General features: G+C 40.4%; 1 protein-coding gene across 2 annotated transcripts in view; it reads right to left on the reverse strand.

Annotated features, from left to right (window-relative positions):
• LOC122867164 (growth arrest-specific protein 7-like) overlaps positions 1–23,426 on the reverse strand; it is a 62,217-nt gene that overhangs the window by 3,739 nt on the left and 35,052 nt on the right. For both annotated transcript variants that reach the window (XM_044177571.1, XM_044177572.1), the window contains 8 exons: positions 21,147–21,236; positions 17,776–17,891; positions 17,483–17,557; positions 10,242–10,320; positions 7,573–7,701; positions 6,776–6,899; positions 1,853–1,932; positions 557–655 (listed from right to left, as the gene is read on the reverse strand). In XM_044177571.1, the coding sequence (XP_044033506.1) occupies positions 557–655; positions 1,853–1,932; positions 6,776–6,899; positions 7,573–7,701; positions 10,242–10,320; positions 17,483–17,557; positions 17,776–17,891; positions 21,147–21,236 (792 nt within the window). The remainder of the gene's footprint in view (positions 1–556; positions 656–1,852; positions 1,933–6,775; positions 6,900–7,572; positions 7,702–10,241; positions 10,321–17,482; positions 17,558–17,775; positions 17,892–21,146; positions 21,237–23,426) is intronic.

The raw sequence follows: 23,426 nt of genomic DNA on the forward strand, positions 1-23,426 counted from the left end.
CGTGTAAATTTCCCCTCAGTATCAACAAAGTCTTGCCTCCCAAAGATTTTAGTTAGGTCAAGGCTGACTTTTACATCTACTTGCAAACTCAGGAATAAAAGTTATTTATCAAAATGTCTTTTGACTTAGCAATACTCCAGAGGTGTCTTAAGGTGGTGAAGAGGAGTTTCTTAGGATCCTAGATGTCTGTGGTACAGAGACAGAGGCGAGCACACACCTTCAGAGATATGTTTTGGAATGACTGTACAGACAGCAAGAAAGTGGAACCTGCTAGTTCAAAGCAGTATGTTTGTGTCTCGTCTCCCAGAAAACCCTGTCAGACCATTTTAATGTGTGGAAGCATTTTAGCTTTTACACCACAGATGATAAAACTGCATATAAAGGTAAGGCTGTTTGCTGTTTTTTAAAAATCTACCTCACACTACCTTACAGTAAGGTAAGTAAATGTCAGTTCTACATAGTAGTTAAGGATTAGGTGACATGGGTATAGAGTAAAGAGTAAAAAAAAAGTGCGGAGTAGTTATTAGTTTTAATACTGAGTTGAAGTTGTACTTACGCTTTGGTTGAACATGTCCGTCTCATGCCGAAGGGTGGTGTACTGACACAGATGCTGTCTGATCATCTCCACCCGCTCCACCTCCAGCCGCTCCAGCTCCTGAGGAGAAGAGCAGTTTGTAATGAGTCACAGAGAAATCTCTACACTTCCATCTGTCTACACTGAGCAGCAACAACGGTCCACAATGCTAACAGGGGACTTAGAAATTGCAAAGAATAGTTTTCAAATTTCCTCTTTAGCAAACTGTAAACTATTTTTTTCATGAAAGGGGATAAAGGTCAGGCCCTTTGGCACATTCCAGGCTGTTATGGGAATCAGACTTATGACTCACTTTCAAGTCTTTGAAATAAATGTAAAAACTCAGCGGGAGCTCTGATGCTTTGCTTTTGGCAATGTATTGAAAAGAAATATTTGAGAGCAAAACATACTTGATGTCACTCTATACCCAGCCAAGAAATACATATTTGGTCTTAGAGAGGAGTTTCCCATTTTATTTGCACTCACAGTACTGTATACATGTCTTACAAATATTGCTCTATAGTGTTTGTAGGTATATTTTGCAAATGTGGATAATTATAGAAGTACCTCAATTGCTCAAGTATCTGAAGCTTTTTCTACAGAGCTAAAAACAAACCTTTAAAAAAAAAAAAAAAAATGGAATCCTTTTCTCAAATTAACTTTGACCTGAGGGCCAAGAGTGACTGACTGAATATATATACTGTACACGGTTGTGTATACGAGCACAAGGGCATGTGTATGTACATAGAAAGGTGTAATAAATCTGTATGTGTGAAATATAATGGTTAATATACGGTATATTATCCAGCTAACTTATATTTTATTTTAAAGTGACTATATATATTTCATGTTTACCTTTTCTCCTTATTTTTCATTCTTTCACTTGTAGTTTCTTTGTATAAGTGTTATAATCTGTACCTGCCAGAGAAAGTTCATTCTGTATTTAAAATGACTTTGGCTCAATTTTCATAAGAGAGTTTTAATTAGCAAAACTCTTAACACCAAATGTTCCACTTCTAAGTTTGGACTCAAAATCTTATGCTAGCACACAAAATAAAAACATATGTATAAAATGAGGTAATATATTATTCAGCAAGTCACTTTGGCTATTTACATTGAGTTCTGTACATTGAAACTGTTGTGAAAAATGAGCCAAAGCTACTGTAAAATACTGTAAGATGTTCTTATAAACCTGATGAAAACCTACAGGGGGAAAAAACTACCAACTTCCTCTCACACACCAAGCGACACACACTCATTAAACACATGATTTCTTACCAGACTTGTGGTCACCATCTCCTCAAACCATTTGGACTGGGACTGGTTATAAAGGTCGACACAGCGCATCAGATCGTCTCCTAAAGAGAACATCATGAAAGACTTTTTTTAAGTGGAAATACACACAGGACTACAACATCCATGAGACCTAACAAAGTCTCTGCTAACCTAAGTCTCTCTAGGTATGCTGTACATTCAAATGTATGGTGCACAATGTCTCCACTAGGGGGTGCTACTACCCAAATATTCTCTCACAGCTGATGTGTTACTACAACACACATACAGTATTCGTTCCACCTCACTCAGCTGATCCGATTATCCCAAACAGTGCAGACAGTCTGGACTGATAATAGATTTCATTATGATACTATAAGCAATGATAAAGGGAAAGGTCCGATCCCTCCTTTCGTTAATGTTACTGCCTGTGTCCTGCTGACAACAACAACAAACACTAATCACCTGTGAGATTAAATCAGAGAGGAAATGGTGCTGATCACTGCTCTTCAGCAGATGACTCTCAATCTTCTACAGTCACTGTCTGCTGAGATATCTGCTACTTTATATTCACATTAATATTGGATTCTTTTAAATATGTGAACGCTAAATAGCTTACAGTTCAGTCCATTTCTTCACTGAAGCTATATGGTGTAAACACTGAGTCTGTGCACCTTTCCATCAAATGGAAATATTCTAGACGTCTTGTGCATCATTTTATACATATGTCCCTAAAATTCAGCCTGACATATGTGGTATCTTTGGCAACTTTGAATTTCAAAAGTTTTTGTGGGTTTGAACAATGTTTGGTCGTACAGCATGCGTTTATAATGACAGTCCTGGGATTTAAGAAGTTACTTCATGTATATAAAGTAGTATTTTATACATTCAATATTTATTCCTTCGCACTTTTATTTGTTTACAATCTACAGAACGCTTGACCTGTATATACTGTAGACATTGTATGTTGTTGGTCATTGTTGCTTTTGATATATATTTATATATACATCTACTTTTGACCTACTTGTATGTACATAATAGTTCTATGTTTAGTTTTACCTATCTTTGTCCAGCTCTGTTGTCCTTGTTTTTACCTGTATGTATGTATGTAAGTGTTCTTGGAACTGTGTGTAAGTACATTGAGAGCAACTTAGGATTTTATTTTCTAGCACATCAAAACGCTGTAGTGTTTGCTGTTGCAGCACAGTTTACAGTAAACAGGGTCTTCGGGTAACATGCTTCTATAAATAGAAAGGCAAGAAAAATGGGAAGGAAATGCAAAAGTGGATGCTGCAGATAAGCCCATCACATCAGCCCTCCAGCCCTTAAAAAAACTAAATCAATACCAATAAATTCCCTTCTTTTAAAATAAAAACCAAAAGTAGTGAGCTCCATAACAGGCCAGGATGGCCTTAGGTGGTTGATATTAAAACATTAGGAAATCCCTGATATGAGGAGACATAAATGAGTGAATGCTGCGTGTAATCCAGTGCAGTCAGAGCACAAAGCGATAATGAGTCTTTGTTATGAGCAGACAGATGCCGTGCTTTAGTTGTTTTGGCATCAGTCTCCTCTACGCTTCCATCTCACTGTAGTCATCATCGCTGGCAGCCAGACGCCATGAGCACCGTCAACAACTGCTGCTGTTTTTCTCCCTGGTTGCATAAGCAGCACGGAGGAGGGATGGCTCTGTGTGTGTGTGTGTGTGAGTAGAGAGCCAGTTTGGATGGAGGGAGTACTTGTGTGTGACAGCATGCGGTTGTGCCTGGTTGAGTCATGACATCACACTCCGGCAGAGAGTCTACATCTGTTTACTCTTAGCCAGTCACTTTCCTCAGGTCGCACACCTATTAAAAACTTTTACAAACCACTCCGGCTGCTGCTAATGCTACTTTTCCACCCCGCCTCTTTTTCCCCCTCGCACCCTTCTAACATGCGTACTGTTTGTGTTTCACTGTTTATTTTTTACAGCTGACCCGATGAGATCCTGTATTGCAAGTGAGACAATGACGTGTGTGTGAATGTAGCCTGATAATCAGACTGGACTGCCATTCCTAGTTGGTGTTAGCCGTTTTCTGTGATCTAAACCAGTCAGTAGTGACTGACGAATCTGTCCCATCGAGGCACTGTCAGTCGACATGGAAGCTGTGGTGGTTGCTAAGAGCACTTAAAGTTTATCATGTCAATCAAACGTGGGCTGTGATTCTGAGGTTTGGAATCAGGTTAGGGCCCTGAAAAAACAACTGCGACTCTGTAACAGGCTTATGTAGCGCAGAACGAACGGCCAAAAAGTTTTAATCACAGTTGATATCGATGTATATACATCGCAATGTAAACTAAGTCACTAAATCTGTTGAGCTCAACTTTTGTTGGACCGCAACTCTACATCATCTGGCAAGGAGCTGCGGTGGCCAATCAAATACGTGCAACAATACTTTGGAACCTGAACGCAGAATTTCTACTGTTTACCTCACCATCGTCAAGAGATTAAAATAGTTGCTGTCGTTACTCAAACACGACTTCCTGGATCATATTTCATATCTCACTGGTACTTAAACAACACAGCCCCCTGCACTGTTTTAATGAAAGGCTGTTTTAGGTTTGAACGCCCCCTAAGATTGTAGCAGAAAAAAAAACCTTAGTGTATTGAATTGAGCACGCATGTGTTTTACTGCTTATTATTTCAACCTTGTAAGAGGAAGATTGTGTTATTCCTTCTTTCAAAAGGTTACATGGTCTCACTTTACTTTAGCATTTCAGGCTCATATTCAGCCTTAAAAGATTTTGGAAATGTCCTCTTGTTTTCAGTAGAATTTCACTCAAGTAGTTTAAGATAAAAAAAATCTTGAAATCTTTTCACTAATTTAAAGAAAAAGTACTTTTTCACCTTGTAATCTCGATAAGAGAAGAAATGACTCTGTGGGATGAATATTTTTTGCAGTCAGATTAGGAGTGTGCATGTATGTGTGTGTATCTCCCCCAAGGACTATGGAGTTAGTCCACGCCCACGCCTCTCTATCAGTCTGAACACAGACTAGTGGAGTGGAGAATGTTTCTGACCCCCCTTCTTCCCTCCTCTCCCATCCCAATATGAAAAAAAAAACCCCAAGAAAACTCCCAGTCTGGCTCGAAGTGCTGATAAGCTCATGACTCGTGTAAAAAGACAAAACACAGCATCTCGGTTCACAGCCGATCTCAAGCGACTGCTCCAATGAAGGGCTAAAGGCACAATGGAGGAGGATACGGAGCGAGTTAACCATATACTGCACAGTATGAGTTCTGCTGTCGGTGGCGTCTGATTTGTAGCTGTACTGAGGGCAGCGCGGACACAAACCACTGCTGATCCTCCTCAGATGATCTCTGATAAGGGAGAATCCTACATCTGGTGGGGAAGGACTTTTAGAGGTTGAATGATGAAATCCAGATCCACATATGTGTTATACAGAGCACTATCGCGTTCCAAACTGTATTTCCTTTGCACATTTTATTTAGTCATTCAGATTAACACAAATGTTTGTGCAAAGTGATTTAGAGGCAAGGCCAAACAATGAGCTGTCTAACTCTTTGGTCAAGAGCAACATGTCCTGACGTCTGACCAGACTGCCATGAAATTCATGGTTCCCAGAGGATGATTCCTAATGTTTTTGGTGAAACTCCTGACCTTTCATTCAGCACAAAATCTGCAGGGTAGATTGCAAAGACATTTTCTGAACACATTTGTGATCTTTCCACTTTGAACAGCTTTTCTCTAGTGCTACTGTCAGACAAAAATGTAAACTCTGTGCACAAAATATCGAATAATCTAATACACAGAATGCCATGAAATTATAACTAAGCACATTCATGGTCCACAGAGGATGAACCCTTTTGGTTTTAATGACACCGTAACCTCTAGCGCCACCCTCAGGACAACCTGTACATTTTCAGCTACATCATTAGTATCAGTAACTTGCTTATTGTGGGCTGTAATAAACAAGGCAGCCTCTAGGCTTCTTCCGCACATCGGTACGTAAAAGGCGGCGCTAGACGTTTGGTGATGTAGTGAGTACTCGCAGGGTGAGTTGGTGAACTATAGCTATCACACTAGCCAGCTCAGAACATGCTAGTGTTAGTCACAATAGCTCTCCGAACTAGGTAGTTTGCTAATGGCAGTTAGCAAACTCCTTAGCTGGCTCGCTAAAGGGACAATAAGTCACACAGTTCACAGATTTAAAAGACGCATTTGTACCACCGACTCCTGTTTCATAACTCTTTTTGGAGCAGATTACACTCCGACAGAGGAGAGTTAAATAAAAGTGGATGGTGCAACACAGCTAAACTAGAATGGCTTCCTCCATTTTGGACTCTCCAGCTCTCCCTTCACTCAAAGGACAGCCCTGTCAAAACGGACGCATGTCACCAAGACGCAAAAGATTTGTGGGGATTTACTTCACCCCCACGTGCAAATCCACTGATTATCAGCTGAAATTAAAAGATTTTGCCATTTTAAATGCTGGTGTGGCTCAGTTAGTGGCTGAAATATATCACAAAGTGTCTTTGCAAAGTAATTTTGTTTACAGGGCTGCTAACCTGACAAGAATTCGATTACATTCTGGGTTTCTTTGTACAGAAGAGATTTAGTGTTTTTAAGAGCCTTTTCCTTCTGTAGAAAAATCTGGAGAAACACTTGACAGCTTGACATTTTTTTGCACGACCATTTTAAAAATAGAAATTACAGGCACTTAACATAATCATATAGTCACAAAAAAAACAACTATTCAGTTAAAATCAGTATCAGTAATCAACAGCCACTTTTGGGCACACCCTATGTTTTCCACCCACAGACATGAGAGCTTGCTGTGCTCCCTCCTACCTAAAACAACAAACACCTGGGTGAGACTGTGACCCCACGGTGGCCCTGCAGTTTGACCTTTGACCCCTGGTTCTGACCTGCTTGTGTGGATTTCCTGCGGGCCTTCTTGATGTCTTCTTCAATCTTGTTGCTGAGCTTGATCTCCAGCTGCTGAGTCTTCAACTCCAGCTCTTTCTGTCTGTCAGCCAGAGCTTTACGGGCCTGCCGGAGATAAGGGACTGAAGTCAGAGACACGCTCACGCTCAGATCTCACAGCAGCACATTTAGAAAACTTTTCATCTTAAAGCAAGACACCCTCCTATTAACCTACTTTTAGTAAATGGGCTGCTTTTAAGTTTCAGGCAGCAAACTTTTTCTTAAACAAATGTGTAGTGTTCTGGAAACAAACATCATTGTAATTAAAGTGATTTAAGTTTGCATCTATTATAATGTTACAGCCTGCTTCCACTCAGCACAGTGATAATGACGTCTGCTACAAACATTCTCAGTATTCATCCATCATCCAGTGTTAAAGCTGTCTCATGACAGCCAGCATGGTCAGTATCGTATTTCTTGTCCTGCTTTAAATGCTCAATTGTCCATCAGATGAGTTTATCAGAGACTTTGGTCCCTTCTCCGAGCGAACGTTGCTCAGATGACAGATGATGTGAGACAGATTTGCAGTTGCCTTCAGGCTTCAGCCAATTGCTTTTCATTGTACATATACAAAAAGCAGGAAACATTCCAGGGACGGGAAACAGCCTTCTGCTTATGGAATAGATGTGGAATTTTAATCACCAGCCAGATAATTCTGCTGCTGCCAAGTAGGAGGACAAAACTGTGTTACATTAGAGGTGCTGTGCTAGTTCTTATATCTGTATGTGTGTGTGTGTACCTTCTCCACCGCTGCATAGCGACCAACAAGCTGCTTACGTAGGTCGGCGATGTGATGGTCGAACCTCTTCATGTCCTTCTTAAAGTTCTCCCTGAAGGTCAGAAAAGGCTTCTCCACTTCACTCTGGAGCTGCTCAAACCAGAAACAACCGACAGTTCAGCACTGACCAGCAGGAGATAATGAAAGTGTTATAACCGGGGACCTCGGGTCTGCAAGCCTGGAACATAATATCCAGTTCTTTTAACACAGCCATGCTTCACTCTGGAGACCGGAGACCCCACCCTCTTCCCATTGGCTTGTGAGCCTTGTGCCCTCACGAGTGAGGTGAAACATTGTCAGTATGAGCTTGTTCATCTGAAAGGCTCGCACTGGTGCTGAAATACAGTAGGCTGGAGCTGTATACGGCTCCTCGGCTTCTCACATTCAGTTGAACAGTGTCATGGGAGGACAGCCAGTTTGCAACAGGACAAATATAGAAAAGTAATTTCCACTCAATTCTATTGTATTTCCCCACACCAGGATGTGGTGGGATAGACAACAATGAATGATTAGGTATAGCATACCGATGAATTTCAATTTGGTGTCACTCAGTGATGACGTGTTGTGTTCACCGTCCAAAAGCATGCACAACTTCTGATTAGTTTTAGATTCCTGATAACTGAAGCTTTAAGTGTTGAATGACAATATAAATCCAAACGCAGATACGGTAATTCTTCATGCATATAAAGTGTTGTTGAAGTATAATTACTTCTTTTCCCAGCAGCAAGTCATGAAAAGAATTATACTATTTAAATTTCAGCAATGATAGTTATCAATCAAAAAGGGAACTCACTTCCCCAATTCCTCCTCTGTTTATCTGATTTAATTATCCAAAAACCATAATTAGCTCCATTTCCTGTAGTCGCTTTCAACATTATGTTATCATCCTCTCACACTGAGCTAGTTTAGATGAGAAATGGTTTGATTTTTGGAGCCAAACAACAACCAGCACATTAGATATCAACATTGCCTAGCTTCCTTTTCAGATTTTTATAGGAAGGTAAAGGAAAGGTGAATGACACACAGTATGAAAACTTGCTGCTCCAAGAATGTGACGAGATAATATTATTTTTTGAAATGAGTAACTTGTGAGTAGTAAGCCTGTCACTAGATATTTGATCCTAATAAGCAATGTAGTATTCTGCCCCAGCTGCCAGTGATGAATGAGATCTACAGCTCACATTGGAACCCATCATTCAAACTTAATTTCCACTCAAATTCTTCCTTCTCCTCCAAGAACCTGGAACTGTGCCGCACATCTGTGCATCTCTGGAGGATAACATCACCGACTCCATTTCCTCCATCAGTCCAGCTGTAATCCTGGCCTCCATCTTTCCTCTTCCCTCTCTTAACTCCCAAGACAAGCGCATCTAGCACGTGCACTTCTAAAAGTAAGAGCACTTCCCCTCGAAGCCAGTGGTGGAAATAAAAACTCGAGTTCTTTGACTGAGCATGTCTTGCTCAAGAAGAAGCTGCAAACACTGCGATCGAACAGTCTTCCCCATTAAGAGGAAGTCACGACTGACATGAAAAAGGTGGAGGGTGATAAATGTTGATTCAAAGCCTCTGTGTCATATGTATGTGCTTCAGCCCACAGAGCCATCAGGAAGCCCTTTACTGTATGTAATTACATTTGAAGGCAGTCTGTCTGCCTCGTGAGTCACATGTGCTGTAGGCTGCAGAGCCTACAGTCAATATGGAATCACATACTGAACAAGCGGTTCCTAACTCAACGCAGTGCTGATCAGTTTTGTATTATAAAACTTTCTCAAATACGACATATTATTAACCTTTGTATAAGCTCAAGATTGAGATTTTTCTGCAACTGTTTACAAGTCTTCTGAATTCTTTTTGTGTTGGAACCCCCACACACTGTATATATTAAACATTTAGAGCTGCTGATTTAGTTAGGACCTATATGTAAATTGTACAGTATATGAACGATATACTGCAACTACGTGTTTATGTATGTATGTATGTATGTATGCACCGATCCACCTTACTGACTGGATCGGGTATCAGCCATGATGTGACCAATCCACATTCAATTTAGTTTGTCAATGTCATTATAAAATTAGGTGTTTCCACTATCAGTTGAATTTCTACAGTTTTCGGTCCCTGGCTTCATGAGCTCCTCACAGTGAGGTATACAGACAAACGTAAGGTTAAGATGTGGAAGTGAAGTCAATGCAAAGATGTGAGTGGGCACAAACAGACCCGAATTTGCTCTGGGTGAAGACGCGTCAATATTTCAACTTAAGAAAAACATTTTCACCTACAGTTTCCCGACGCTTTAGAAAACAACAGAAAGAACTGGAGTTCTTGGTGACTTTTGAGATCAGTCAGAGTCTGAACTGCCACACAAACACAGCAAAAGCACACTCCACACACATGTGCTTGGTGTGTACATTGCTAGCCAGTTACAGCTAACGTCTGTACAGTTGGCACATTGGCTGTTTAGAGAAAAGTAAGCATGAACCTCAAAAACACAAAAACAGCAGTCAAATTAAAGTGAATAACACATGGAGGAAATGCGTTCAATCTTTACAGATATGCATGAACATAAGATAAAGTATGGGCATCAAGCAGGTGGCAGCTAATGAGAGGTGGAGAAAAGTGTGATGAATTACCTTTGAGGAGAACTTTAGGTGAACTTCAGCTTCGTCAGCCAGGCTCTTCTTCAGCTGGGCCCAAGCCTCCCCCAGAGTCCTGAGAACAGATAAGAAGGGTGAGGGAGAGTGTGTGTGTGTTTAATATCTAACACAAGAAAGGACCACACACAGTTTTACATAGACATGCAGTGAGGGCAGAAAGTGTTGGGCACACGCACACACACACACACACACACACACACACACACACACACACAGATAGGATTCAGCAGCAGAGCCAGTGTAAAAGTTCACGGATACACAAGTCAAGTAAATCTCGAGATTCGAGCTGAGGTCCACAGCCAGTTCAACAGATGATTACAGTGTATGGGACATGAGCTCAGCTTATTCTCTCAGCTATAAGTTCAGCCTTTCAACACAGCTGGGTGCAATAACACTAAGACTTGTATTGTTTTGTAGATAAGCATTAAAATTAAGTTAGCTGATGCACATTACGTAATGATTATACCCAACTTGTCTTTTTAATAGGCCAGACATTTGTTTTGATTTTTAAAAAAAAGTGAATGACTCATAATTAGCTCTGACAGAAAATGGGACGAAGCCTCGTCATTTTTCTTCAAGCTGTGGACTGTTAATCACCCAGCAGGCAGGCCACAAGGCTTTGGGTCCAGGACTGACGGTCTTTATGGGTAAGCGGGTTACTTCAAAGCATCGCTCTGAATGGAAGACATGTGTGGAATTCCCTCAGACTGACATCCAAAACATTCCTGACACTGTCAGAGTAAAGTCTAGCACCTGCAACTCTACGGCATCAAAAATGGGTCTTCAACATTAGTGTCACACACATACACACTTGAGTGTTCAGTGCATGTTCAATTACAGTTTCCTGCTTTGAATCTATACTCAGATATTCACATAAGTGACCCAAATTCACACATAAAGGACTTCCTCCCATCCACACTGGACCCATACCAGTTTGCCTACCGCAGCAATAGGAGCACAGAGGATGCAGTCTCCATGGCACTGCACTGTTTGTTGACTTCAGCTCTGCATTCAACACTGTCATCCCTTCCAAGTTAATCACCAAACTTGGAAACCTGGGCATTAACACCTCCATTTGCAATTGGATTATGGACTTCCTGACAAACAGACCTCAGCTTGTTAGGTCAGGCCACAACTGCTCCACCACCGTCACACTCAACACTGGCGTACCACAGGGCTGTGTGCTGAGCCCCTTCCTCTACTCCCTCTTCACACTCGACTGCAGGCCTGCGCATTGGATCTAATGCCATCATCAAGAGGAGAGCCACATCCTAACCAACTGTGTCACAGTCTGGTATGGGAACTGCTCTGCTGCAGAGTGCTAGGCAATGGAGCGGGTGGTGAAAACTGCCGAGCGGATCACAGGGACTCAACTTCCAGCCATTGAGGACATCCAGAGGAAACGCTGTCTGCGTCGAGCCTGCAGCATTCTAAAAAGACTCCTCTCACCCCGCCCAGAGATTGTTTTCTCCCCTGTCTTCTGGCAGGCGCCTCAGGTGCCTCCGGACAAGGACCAGCAGACTGAGAAACAGCTTTTTTCCCAAAGCTGTCTTCCTACTGAACTCTGCCCCCCGCTGTCCCCTCATATACCTTAAATGCTGCTATATTGATATTGTTTTTGCTACATGTACCACATGTTCATTTGCACTACCGGACTATTTATTTATACATATACTGCATCATTTGCACTCCAGTACTATGTACTGAATACTGCAATAACTCATTTACTGCACTGTTAACTATATCCATAAATTGCATTACTTTATATTCATTGCACTGCTGTTCTGCCCAGTCTAATTCATTATTGTACATATCCATCAGTATACTTCTGTTTATAGTAATGCCATCTGTATATAACGTCCACAGTACCTCTTGTAAAATATTTTCATAATATTGCTCTATCCTGCATTTATGCACACACTTTATATCCTGCACTTGCGTATTGCACTTCTGGTTAGACCTAAACTGCATTTCGTTGCCTTGTGTAATGACAATAAAGTTGACTCTAATCTAAAAAAAAATCTAATCAAATGTTGAAATCACTTGTGCACAAATATTTTTTTTAATATTCTTGTTTTTTGACATATCTGCAAATGTTTGTTTTTTTTACACATTCACAAGCTTTATTGTTTTACATACATGTTCACACATTCAGTCCACATTTGCCCAGTCTCAGAAAATGTCTGTGATGTACAAATGCAAGCTGTGAAATTATTTCTGAACATTGTATCATAAGCTCAAAGTATTTTAGACCCGTTGTGATTTCATACATTGCTTACACAGCACAATATGATGCAAGGAATGCATATACAAGATGACAGACTTGTATATGCATTCATATAAAATGAAAGCTGATGTGATTTGAAGCGACATGGTTTACGTTTTACACAGGATCCACAGTGGTTTGGTTGGAATGAAGAGAGTTGTAAACATGAGTAGAAACAGCCACCATGCCTGAACAAAGAAAAGAGCGCCACCTACAGAAACAAGAACTTCATTAAAGGTGCCCTGTGGAATTTTCTTGTAAACATACAAAGTTTCTGTTTACATTCAGGGTTCCTCACCAAAACACACTGTGTGTATCCTTGAGGTCCAAAAAAACATGTTGAATGTACTTGCCCCCAACATTTGTATTTTTCTGAAAAGTTTGAAACCTGCATTGTTTACATCCATGTTTACTTTCTAGCATTCTTCGTCTTCCCTGACTTTGTTGGGTTAGGGGGAAACCTTCGGCAGGAATGTGTATCGTGTCAACCGCATGCTGGTCTGCATGCATGTGCGTCCTTGTGCATGTGCACGAGAACAAAAAAACGAGGACCCACTCATAAAGACACTGCTCCATAGCTCTACCAGTGGACAAAAACTTCACAGGGTACCTTTAATTAACAAACAATCCAAAGTTAAAGACAAACAAATTTAGTGCAAAAACTTGTAGTAGAGTAGAAAAATGACTCCTGGCGAAATGTTTGCAGTCTATGTGTTGCTTCCCACTGGAGGGCACCAAGGCTGGAAATTAGTATTTCTTAACCTTCCCTCCCTCCCTCTTAGTGTTGCTGGAAAATAGTGAATCTTTAAAAGGTAACCTCATCCTGCACTAGTAGGTATGAACAGAAAATTTAACCACTCAAGCCATCATAAATATTTAAGTAATCCCACTCTGCTGCCCCTCCCATCAACTGTTGTTTCTATAGGATTTCAATGTTTTATGCATGTAAAGAGGCTGTTTCATGGTGTCTTGAATATGGTCAACTCGAGTCTGACCAGACCAAAAGCTTATACAGGTACAGTATGTTTACCACCTTAAAAACATATGAGCTAGAGCATACTTTCTCACCACTGGGCCCCGGTGAGTGGGCCGTGACCGCCCTATAGTGGGCCGTGAAATGTTTTCAAGTTGAAGCTAGTGGGCCGTTCACGTCATCAATTTGAGACACTTAATTTGTTGACAGGTGAGCTAACCAGTAGGCTGTGGTGTGGCGAATGTCAGTGCCCGATCTGTACCAGCTTTTGTGCCTGTTCAAAATTATTCACAATGTGAATGACTGATCATAAAACAATCCTACTGACACTCAAGATAACAAAATGTGTTTTAGTTTGGTCCGTGTATCATCGGATAATCCTTACTTCATTTGTAATTAAAAATGAAAAAAGGAAAGAAAGCCTTTTGTTCATACGTCATGATTCCAAACTGCAGAAGTTGCACCACTTACAATGCTATTCACACTCACATCTGTGATGTCCGTATAGTCTTACAGTCCCCAGTGAAAATCACTTGCCAACAAAATACTGTATCTCAGGGAAATTTAAATGTCCTGCCATGCACTCCGTCCATTCAACAGAACAGATACAGTGCATGACGGGTAGCAATAAAAGGTGGTCACACGCCTCACGGCCACATCTCTAATAAAACAAATGGTAAATTCAGGAATAAATAGACGGTTGGTTCTGGGCTGTGGCTGGTCGGATGGTAGGAACTGACCAACAAAACAGTGATTGTCCTGTCTGACAACAGAGCTGGCTGAGGCAGAGAATAATGAAAGTATTGTGTTGCACTTTTCTGGGTGTAGGCAGACTGAGCCGGCTGGCATAATCTGGATTCTATATGGGACAATTCCATCCCACTCTAGCCCTCTATTACCATGCTAATATGAAGAGGGGTTATCTTATACGCACATAAACAGTGCAGGGGAGGGTAAGCCTAGCTAAACCTTGTTTGCACACGGTTTCATTTGCACCACAGAGTTTACCCACTGTCTTGGTCTGATATGAATGTTTAGAATGTGAAATAAAGTGTACACACTAATCATTTCTACGAGGTTAAAGTAAGCCTATGTAGCTTTTGCTGAATTCAGAATGTAGCGCCACAGCAGTCCAAGTAGAGAAGAGTTATAAAGTTAGTTATGTAACTAACTTTCTGTCTGCTAACACTAGTTGACATTAGCCACCATAAGCAACTGGTCATACCAGACCAAGTTAGACTGCAGCAGCAAATCACCTTAATATATGTCTTTAATAAAAGGATGTCTTTCGTTGCTCATAAATTCTATTTTTCATTTGTTTTTCAAAGTTATATAATCTTGCTTCTCAGAAAACTGATTACCAGATATTGCATCGACTGTTCTGTTAGCCTAGTTATAATGTTAGGTTAGTAGAAATTTACGAAGCACAAAATTATAACAGGTTGCACCACGCAAACTAGTTCTTACGTAGAGATTAGTTGTTGCTAAATATTCACATTTACTTACTACTTACTACACATGGTAGCTGGCTGAACCAGCTGACAAACTAACTTGCAAACTTGAAGCTAGAATATCAATCAACCTGGCAAAACTTATGTTAAGTACCATTAAATTACATTTCACGCAATATGGCAAAATTTACGGCAAAATACAGCAAAAAAAAAAACGGAAAACAAAACAATAATATTCGAATAAATGACCCAATAAGGTCTAAACTGCATGAATTCTTATATAATTTATTCTGAAACACATATTTCTATATGTATGCATATATAAATAAATAAAAGTAAAGTTCATTTACAAATGATTCACGAGTAAGTTTAATATATCACTTGGCCTCTTGAAACTGTTCTTTTTGAAAGCTTGTGATGCTGCAGTGACATTTGGTCACGTTGCTACGCACTCTCACTGTGTCCTTATGGAATCTCTTAATAAAGACGAGTTTAATAACGATGCCGTAGGCGTCCGCACAAATCACAGCTTCTTCTCTTTGTGGGTGTCTTTAGCCCGGCCGTGCCCCTCTCAGCTTCCTGTTAGTTTACTTTCCATGTTCCTGTGTCCCCTCAGAGAAGCAGACAAAGTCTTGCCCTCAGCATGATATTCCCTCTGCTGCCAAACTGAAGAAAAGAGGAGTGGCTGCAAACTCTTCCCCTGCAGGGTTTCCCTGTATTCCATTTCACCTACAACCCCCAACACACACAACTAAATGTCTGCCTCCTCAAATCTCATTGCCCTAATCTTCACTCTCAAACCCCCCCCCCCGTTACTTCTGTACCTCCTCTCCTCCCTCCCTCCCTCCGCTCTTCTGCTCTCTCTTAATAGTTGAAGTATGCTGCAGGACAGAGAACAAAGCATCTACTGATTTACAGGAAGGCCATACGTTTTCACAGCATCGCGGACAGACCCTGACCCACTCACACCGGGATGTCGCCTGTTTGCCTAAATGACTGGCTAGCTCACTGAGGAGCTGTCTGCCTGACTGGCTAATTGGGAAACTAATTCGACATTAGCGTTCGCCAAAATCACACAAAACAGACTTACATTATGTAACTTCTAAAAGACAAAATAACACATTCTTCCTTTATAAATGAAAAGTTGAATTCATGAGCAATAAAACACTCTTGCTTGGTTAAATACACTCAGGGGTTTTGATGCTACAACCTTACTTGGTTTAATATGACCAGTAGATTATGGTGGCAATGGTTGCTCATGTTAGCAAACATAATGTTAAGCACCGGCTTAACAATGTTAAGCATGTTAACAATAACATCTAGAAGAACAACCCGAGTCTGAATGTTTTTCAAAGTAGCTGTATTTTTGCTCCAACAACTTGCTCCCATGTTGGGAAGCTCCTCTAATAGAGGTGGCATCCAACCCATTACAGTTCTGCAGTCACATGGCCCAAGGGACAACTGGACATATGACAAGCACATCTGACCTGCTGGAGGCGTTTTTGAGATAATTTCTCTCTTTTTTTTTTATTAAATCTATGTTGTGAACATCAGCAAAATCCCCTAGTATCCTTTATTCCCTATAGAAACTTGACAATGTGTGTAACTGACAGATGTTTGACTCTTCTCTAGTTGTGCTACTGTTACATTATGTTTTATAATTTTATTTAATTATTTAATCATCCTGTAATTGTCGTTTGTACAGTGGCCACTGTTCAGGAAAAGTCACACAGGGGCACTTTAAATGGAAAGAAGCGGCTATAGCTGCTGAAAATGCTGCTGTATACTTGCACTAGGGTCGCAGCTAACTTTGTAAATAGTTTCTGTGATTTCTAAATCTTTCAACTAACTTTCAGATGAATTGTTTAAATCGATAAAATGTCCAAAAGTAAGGGGAAAAAAAGGTCCATCACAAGTTCCCAGAGCCCAAAAGAGCATATTCTAAAAACTCAAAGATTTACAGTGATATAAAACACAGAAAAGCAGAAAGTTCCCACACTGTGAATATTTGACATTTTTGCTTGACAAATTACCTAAATTATAATTTTTTTGTCAATTGACTGACTGACTAACCTAATCAACTAGTCATTTCAGCACTAATTGGCACACTCTCACCTATCTCATTACTCTCATTACTTCAAAGCAATGTATCTTTTTAGACATTTATGTATTTTCCAAGATTGTCAATCATGTGGTACCGAATCTCTACCAGCTTCATGGCTGTTGTACTGCAGCTGACCCTGACCTTTGAGCTCCCTGGGAAGACATATGCCCTCTATGGTGTATTATTACAAAATATACTGGGGAGGAAGAAGCCCAAAACCATATAATTTACAGCCTCCTCATCTCCAAAGCAGCTGCATAGTGGAAAGACTTCTTTTCCAAGTGTTGATGTGTACGTTTTTAGTTTTTTTTTTTTTAAATGCTGATTCACATCTTCCATGCAGCCATGTGTGTGACAAGCTACTCTAGGATGAGAGGAGATTTGTCTTTCTACTGAATTCCTTCAAGGAGGATGGTCACTCACCCGTCTTCCTGGCTCGCTAGAGGAATCTGGGAGAGCTTGGAGAGATTCTTGGCGTACTCTTCTTCTATCTTTATCCTGAGAGGGAAGTAGAGAGTTTCATTACCACACAGCCTTTACGCAATCTGACTGTTTCCATGTGTCTTTCCTGTGTTGTGCAACACAGTGATGTACATGAATGAGCACAAAAAAGGGGAAATGATTTGTCTTAATGACAACTGTATGGTTTTCATGGTAACCTGAGGATCAAGTGTGAAAAAAAGAAAAGGGGAGATGGCTGATGAAAAAGCCGATACCTTTCTCGTATGAACTCGGCCATCTCTTTCTGCATCTGTTTCCCCTTCAGCTGTTTCTGCAGCAAAACCTCAAATCCTGTGATGCAGCCGTTGCCCTGGGGATCCTTCTTATCGGTCTGCGAGATAAACACAGCAAGCACACAAGAAACACATTGAGCAAACACATAGCAACAAACATGAGAACATCACACCTTGACCAACTAGCTCAGTGAAATCAGCCCTCAAATACAGAGATGTAATGCAGCAACTGAAGATAAAGGCTGCACTAACTGAAGCATTAACACACAATCAGGCAAGTCCACCTCTGATATGATGGATATGATATAGCTTGAGTGAATAATGCATTTATGTTTTTGCAATTGACAATTATAATAATTAATTGATTGGTTAAAGGGTCAACATCAGTCAGTGTTTACATGCACTGTAGTAACCTGTTTACTTTAAAATCCATGTTTACATGCAACAAGTCAGTAAACAGATTTTTCCCTACACCTGACCTTATTTTGTAATCGTGACACTACTCATTTTAAAGCTGCACTAATCAATATTTTTATGTCAACAATGGATAAATTGACTATGTGTAATGTGAAAGGTCTCGCTTGTAGTGACAAACCTACACAGACTTTTCACCCAAGTCTGCAGTTTTCTTCAGCTCTATGGAGTGTATTAGCTACTTTCAGCTCATTGTTTTAGTTTCAACAGCCCACGACTTCACTGTTTTGGTTCAGTCCTCTCATTAACCTCGTCGTTTTCGGCAAAAAAGTTATGATAAACCTACTGTACACTAGCTGCCCAGCACCAAACGACTTCTGACAAAGTTAGCGACTAGCTGGTGAACATAGTGGAGCATTTAGCTGCTAAATAGCCAGATATTTATGGAGTTTCAGGAGTTTGAAGACAGAAAAAGAGCTAAAGGAGTGGATATTAGCCAGAGATGCAACTCCAAATGAATGCTAATGCTGTTCTATGTCTGCAAGCTGTGTAAATAAGAACAGCCTACAGCAGACGGACAAACTTAGTGACTACCTGGTGAACACAGTGGACCATTTAGCAGCTAAAGAGACAGACAGATATTTCCCTCAAGTTTGTGGAGACAGAGTTAAAATAAGAGTAAATATTGGACTTGTCATGTGGACAGAAATGTGGCACAAAATGAATGCTATTAATGTGTCTGGGAATTCTTTGCTAACATGTTAGCCATAACAACTTTATTGGCGATAATATGCCATTGTTGTGTTTTTAATTTGTTCCGCTGCCTCCAAGTAGACAGAAATATTAACTTATTCAGCTTTAAGTTTTTCCTTACAGCTCAAATGCATCAAAATTGTACTGTTAACATGTGGAAAACGACTCATGTAGAATCCTCGAAACTACTTCAGTCAGTACCAGTCAGAGTTTTAATTAAATGATTTTGAATGCAAGGATAATCCGCAATGAGTACTGATCTTTCATTTCTGCCCTCTGCACTGCTGTCACATCGATACTTCACCGGTCTGAAATACTTCATGTACATGCACTCTTGTTAAAACCCCTTTAGAAACACGATTACACACAGACATGGCAAGGAAATCAGGTTTCTCCTGAATTCAAATCTCTGATTTCAAGCTATGCTAATCAAATCTCTCTTATCCCAATTATGGATTTCTTGTTGAAATTATGTTTTAAAAATCTGATTGATGCAGAAAGGCAACAGTAAACTGCTTACTTAAATGCATGTAAGCAAAGTGATTATAAAGCTCATAAAGTCACATCAGTCTAAGTCCTGAGAACAGAGGTCAAAACCAGAAGGTTTGACAGTTGCACGGTTCATCAAAACTGATTTGTTTTATCAAAACCTGATATTCCCTGGCTCTGGTGTCCACTTCCTCTACTCACTCGTTCTCTCCACTGTGTTGTCACCTCTGTGTGTATGACTACAGTGTGTTAGCCCCACACACCACACCTGGTAGAGATTACACTGCAGGGGTGGAAGATGTCCAAACAGAGCAGCAGAGGCCAGCTGGCTCACTGCACTCCAGCCAGTTATATGTAATGTATTATCCTACCCCACTGTCTGTTGGATCTTACTAAAGCCAGTGCTGATTCTCAGTATGCAGCACAGCTAGTATGGGATAAATACGGAGTCATGTTGAAAGATGAAAAGGAGCCGGTGTTGATTTTGTTCACAAGGACTCTTAGGGATGTTCATTTAGTAATTTAATGGGGAGAGCAGCGATGTCAACGGAAGTAGAATCACTTTTTGAAAGGATTGTTTTTCTTTCTTTGGTTGCTAGTTATTCTCTATCAAGAATTTTCTCAAAAAGTGTCCTCATCTAGATCTTCTTTCACTTCCATCTCTTTAGTCATCTTTCTCTTGGTTTGGAGAGTTCTTGTTCAAAAACATCAAACATCAACATAAAAATTCTTAGCACCTGGTGAAATACTGTAATGGTTAAACTGTTTTTGCTCAGTTTTACTCCCTTACAGGCTTTTGGTATTGTCACTAGGCATTGAGTATACTGCTTTTTAGACATGCCATATATTGTTATTTTCAAGATAAATTAAGCTACTCAGAAATGCCATACATGGGAATCTTTTTTTACACAATTTCCCTGTGCTCTGATTTTTTCTCTTGTACAGTTTTTCAACACAGAGAAACACCTTAGTACTGTCAAAAACTGAAAACAGTTTGGATGGATTTGGTCACTTTCGTGATGACTATGTTCTGATTTTTTGGCACTACAGTATCTATCATGCTTTAGGTGATGTATGCAGTAAGTATAATGTTACCATGGAGTCAATGGCTGTGTCGCAAATCACTCATAGACCACTCCCTATATGATACATTTAATAGTAAATTGAGGTTTTAGAAAGTTACCAGTCATCATCATCATTTTACATCATCACTGACAGGATGCTTGACTGTAATTTTTGCATTTATATAATTTTATTTTGAGACTGTTAGCAGACATGGACATAACTTTTTTGGCAGAAAATATAGTACAATACTAATACCATGTTGTAGATAGGGAGTGATTTTGGACACAGCCTTTAAGTTAGCTGTGGAATACACCGAAGCCGTGTTTTATATTAGTTCACATTTTAGGGTATCTGAAACCATGAAAACTTATGCTCCGTTAGCTACTGGCAGTTCCTGTTTGCAATGTAAGAGTGGATGTAAAAAACATCATCAAAGAAACTAACATAACTGTAAAGTTACGTTGATTCCAGCAGTATGTGTATGACGCCGAGCTGCCTGAGAGGAAGATTTGCAGTTTTTTGGTGTTACGGTATTGGTCTTGATCTACGCCCTCAGATAAATTACAGCCAGTTTGTGCTATGGGCCGGTAGACAGCTAATTTATAGCCTGTTAAATGTTGAGGTGAATTTACCCAGAAGTAGTCACAGTAGCTCCATTCGCTTGGTTTCAGCAGCTGTTGCTCCGGCATGCACGCAAGCGACGGGAACGTCACACAGTTAATCTGAGAGAGAGAGAAAGAGAGAGAGCACCAGCAAGAGAGGGCAGTTTAATGGGGAAGTTTATAGTATCATGACAGACAACTTTGCTTTGATGCCACTGTACTGTACAGCAGCACTATTAGTGCTCCATGTGTTGACAGTTTATAGAAGTACACTCACACACATACACACACACACACACACACAGACTTCTGCTCTTCTATTCAAGATAGTCTGCACTCTGTTGCTTTGGCAACACTCTCATCTCGGCATCTCTGACAACACACCAAAGTAAAGAAGACATTTTCAATCAACCCAGTATTGTTCATTCACTTTTCTCTATTCATCCCTTCCTTGGGGACTCTATTGTCAATACAGAGCCCTTGTGGTTCTCAGCCTTTTTGGAATTCATTGTTCAGCTCTATACCACAACACTCTGAACTTCTACTTTGGCCCAGAGCAATCAGCAAAATGGATTCCCAAAGACTGCCTTTAATTATCTTGGTGCAGTTAATTGTCTGCTTGTTCTCCCAGAAGCAGTAATGTCGAATCCGGTGCCTGCTGTGAGCTGCTTGGTTCTGCTCTGGGGTTACGCTCAATAGGACTGTACGCAATGCATGTCACTCTAGTAATTTCTGTGCTCAGGGGGCTTGGTGCATTGCTTATATATTTTTTCTTTAAACCTCTAGGGTGGTAGGGAAGGCAGAAGACAATCACCTCTAACCTCTCCGCTTTATGAAATGCAGTCACACAGGATAATAAAATTCTCTGACATCACAGCTGCTCTGGATACAAAAGCAAGGTCAGGATTTGACTAATCATCACTTCCAGGTTTAGCAGAACAGAAACTCTGGTTTGCCATGAAAATGCAAAACCTGCTCTGCAGATTCAAACAAAAAGGAAAGGAAAGAAACCACACATCTTAAAAAAAGAAAAGCCAAATTAAACAAAATGAAAAGCCACGTCTTCTCAATAAAGAGATAAAAACAGACACCAGGTTTAGCAAAGACTCCATGGCAAACAAAAGGAGCTTTATCTTCTCTCACATTCATTCCAATTAACCTCAGGAGGTAAACAGCCTGCAGCGAGGATAGACTGTTTCTATTTAAAAAACTTCAGTGGCACCAGAGAGCACCCTTGTCTAATGCCAAAGCCTCGCCTTTCAGAGCAAATCGACAAATACAGTTCTGCTGATTACTTTTCCAGAGCCAATATTCAGATTGAAATGCAAGAAGAAGAAACGGTCTCTAATTCAACCTTATCTTGGCTTATGAAGCTTATAATTTGTTTGAGGGAGTGGCTTCCTATTTAATCACTGCTGAGGTCCAGAGGTTGACGGCTAGCAGAGCTTTAAACTGACCCCCGCTTCCTTTGGTGAAGATGAGGGCAAGACTACTTCCAAAAGTCTCCAATAAATGATTAGTTTGTTTGCATTCACGCGCATACACTGCTTCCAGCACTTTCTTTCCTGACCTCCGGTGACTTCGATCAATTGACCATTCACTAACCCCTCCTGCGAACAGTGAATATCCAATCTTAGCTTGACCCTCAAAGCCGGGCACAGCAGGCCTGCCAAGCTTTCGCTTCCACATATTGAAGCAGTGTGTATAATAAAAGATATTCAGTATCCAAAGGTTTGGAGGGTGATGTTTGTTGTTGGCCTTTTGAAAACAAAAAACACAAGAGTGAACTTGCAAGGAATGGGTTACAGTGTGTTTATCGGACCTAAAGTTAGCATGCCTGAGTAACTAGCTTACTACTACTCACAATAGCAACCTAGAGTTAGCATGTCATTAGCTAACTTAATTATTTTGCGCGGTTACAAGTTACATTAGAAAAAGCCTTGTTCAGGACTGGAACATCCACTGCATGGCAGCTGGTACCGGATGCTACTGTATCAGAGTTAGTTAGTAAGCTAACGTTAGCAGGTCTGTCCTGCTCTTTATCGGATTTGGGGATGTTTACACTTGTTTACACAAGCTCAGTTATCCAAGGTGGAGTTATGTTAGCAAAACTCATCGATTAGTCCTCACGCTCAAAACCTTTACTCTTGTAAAAATGAAACATATTATTTGAAAATATGAACAATAAAGCATAAACCAAACCTTTTGTTTGCCCAAGTTTTTTTTTCTATAGTAAGCATCCTTTTTTCACCTCATAATATTGTGCTATAATATGGCTAACTAGCTAACCTGCATTACAAGGCTGCTTCA

This window comes from Siniperca chuatsi, linkage group LG20 (assembly GCF_020085105.1).
Source record: "Siniperca chuatsi isolate FFG_IHB_CAS linkage group LG20, ASM2008510v1, whole genome shotgun sequence".
NCBI lineage: Eukaryota > Metazoa > Chordata > Actinopteri > Centrarchiformes > Sinipercidae > Siniperca > Siniperca chuatsi.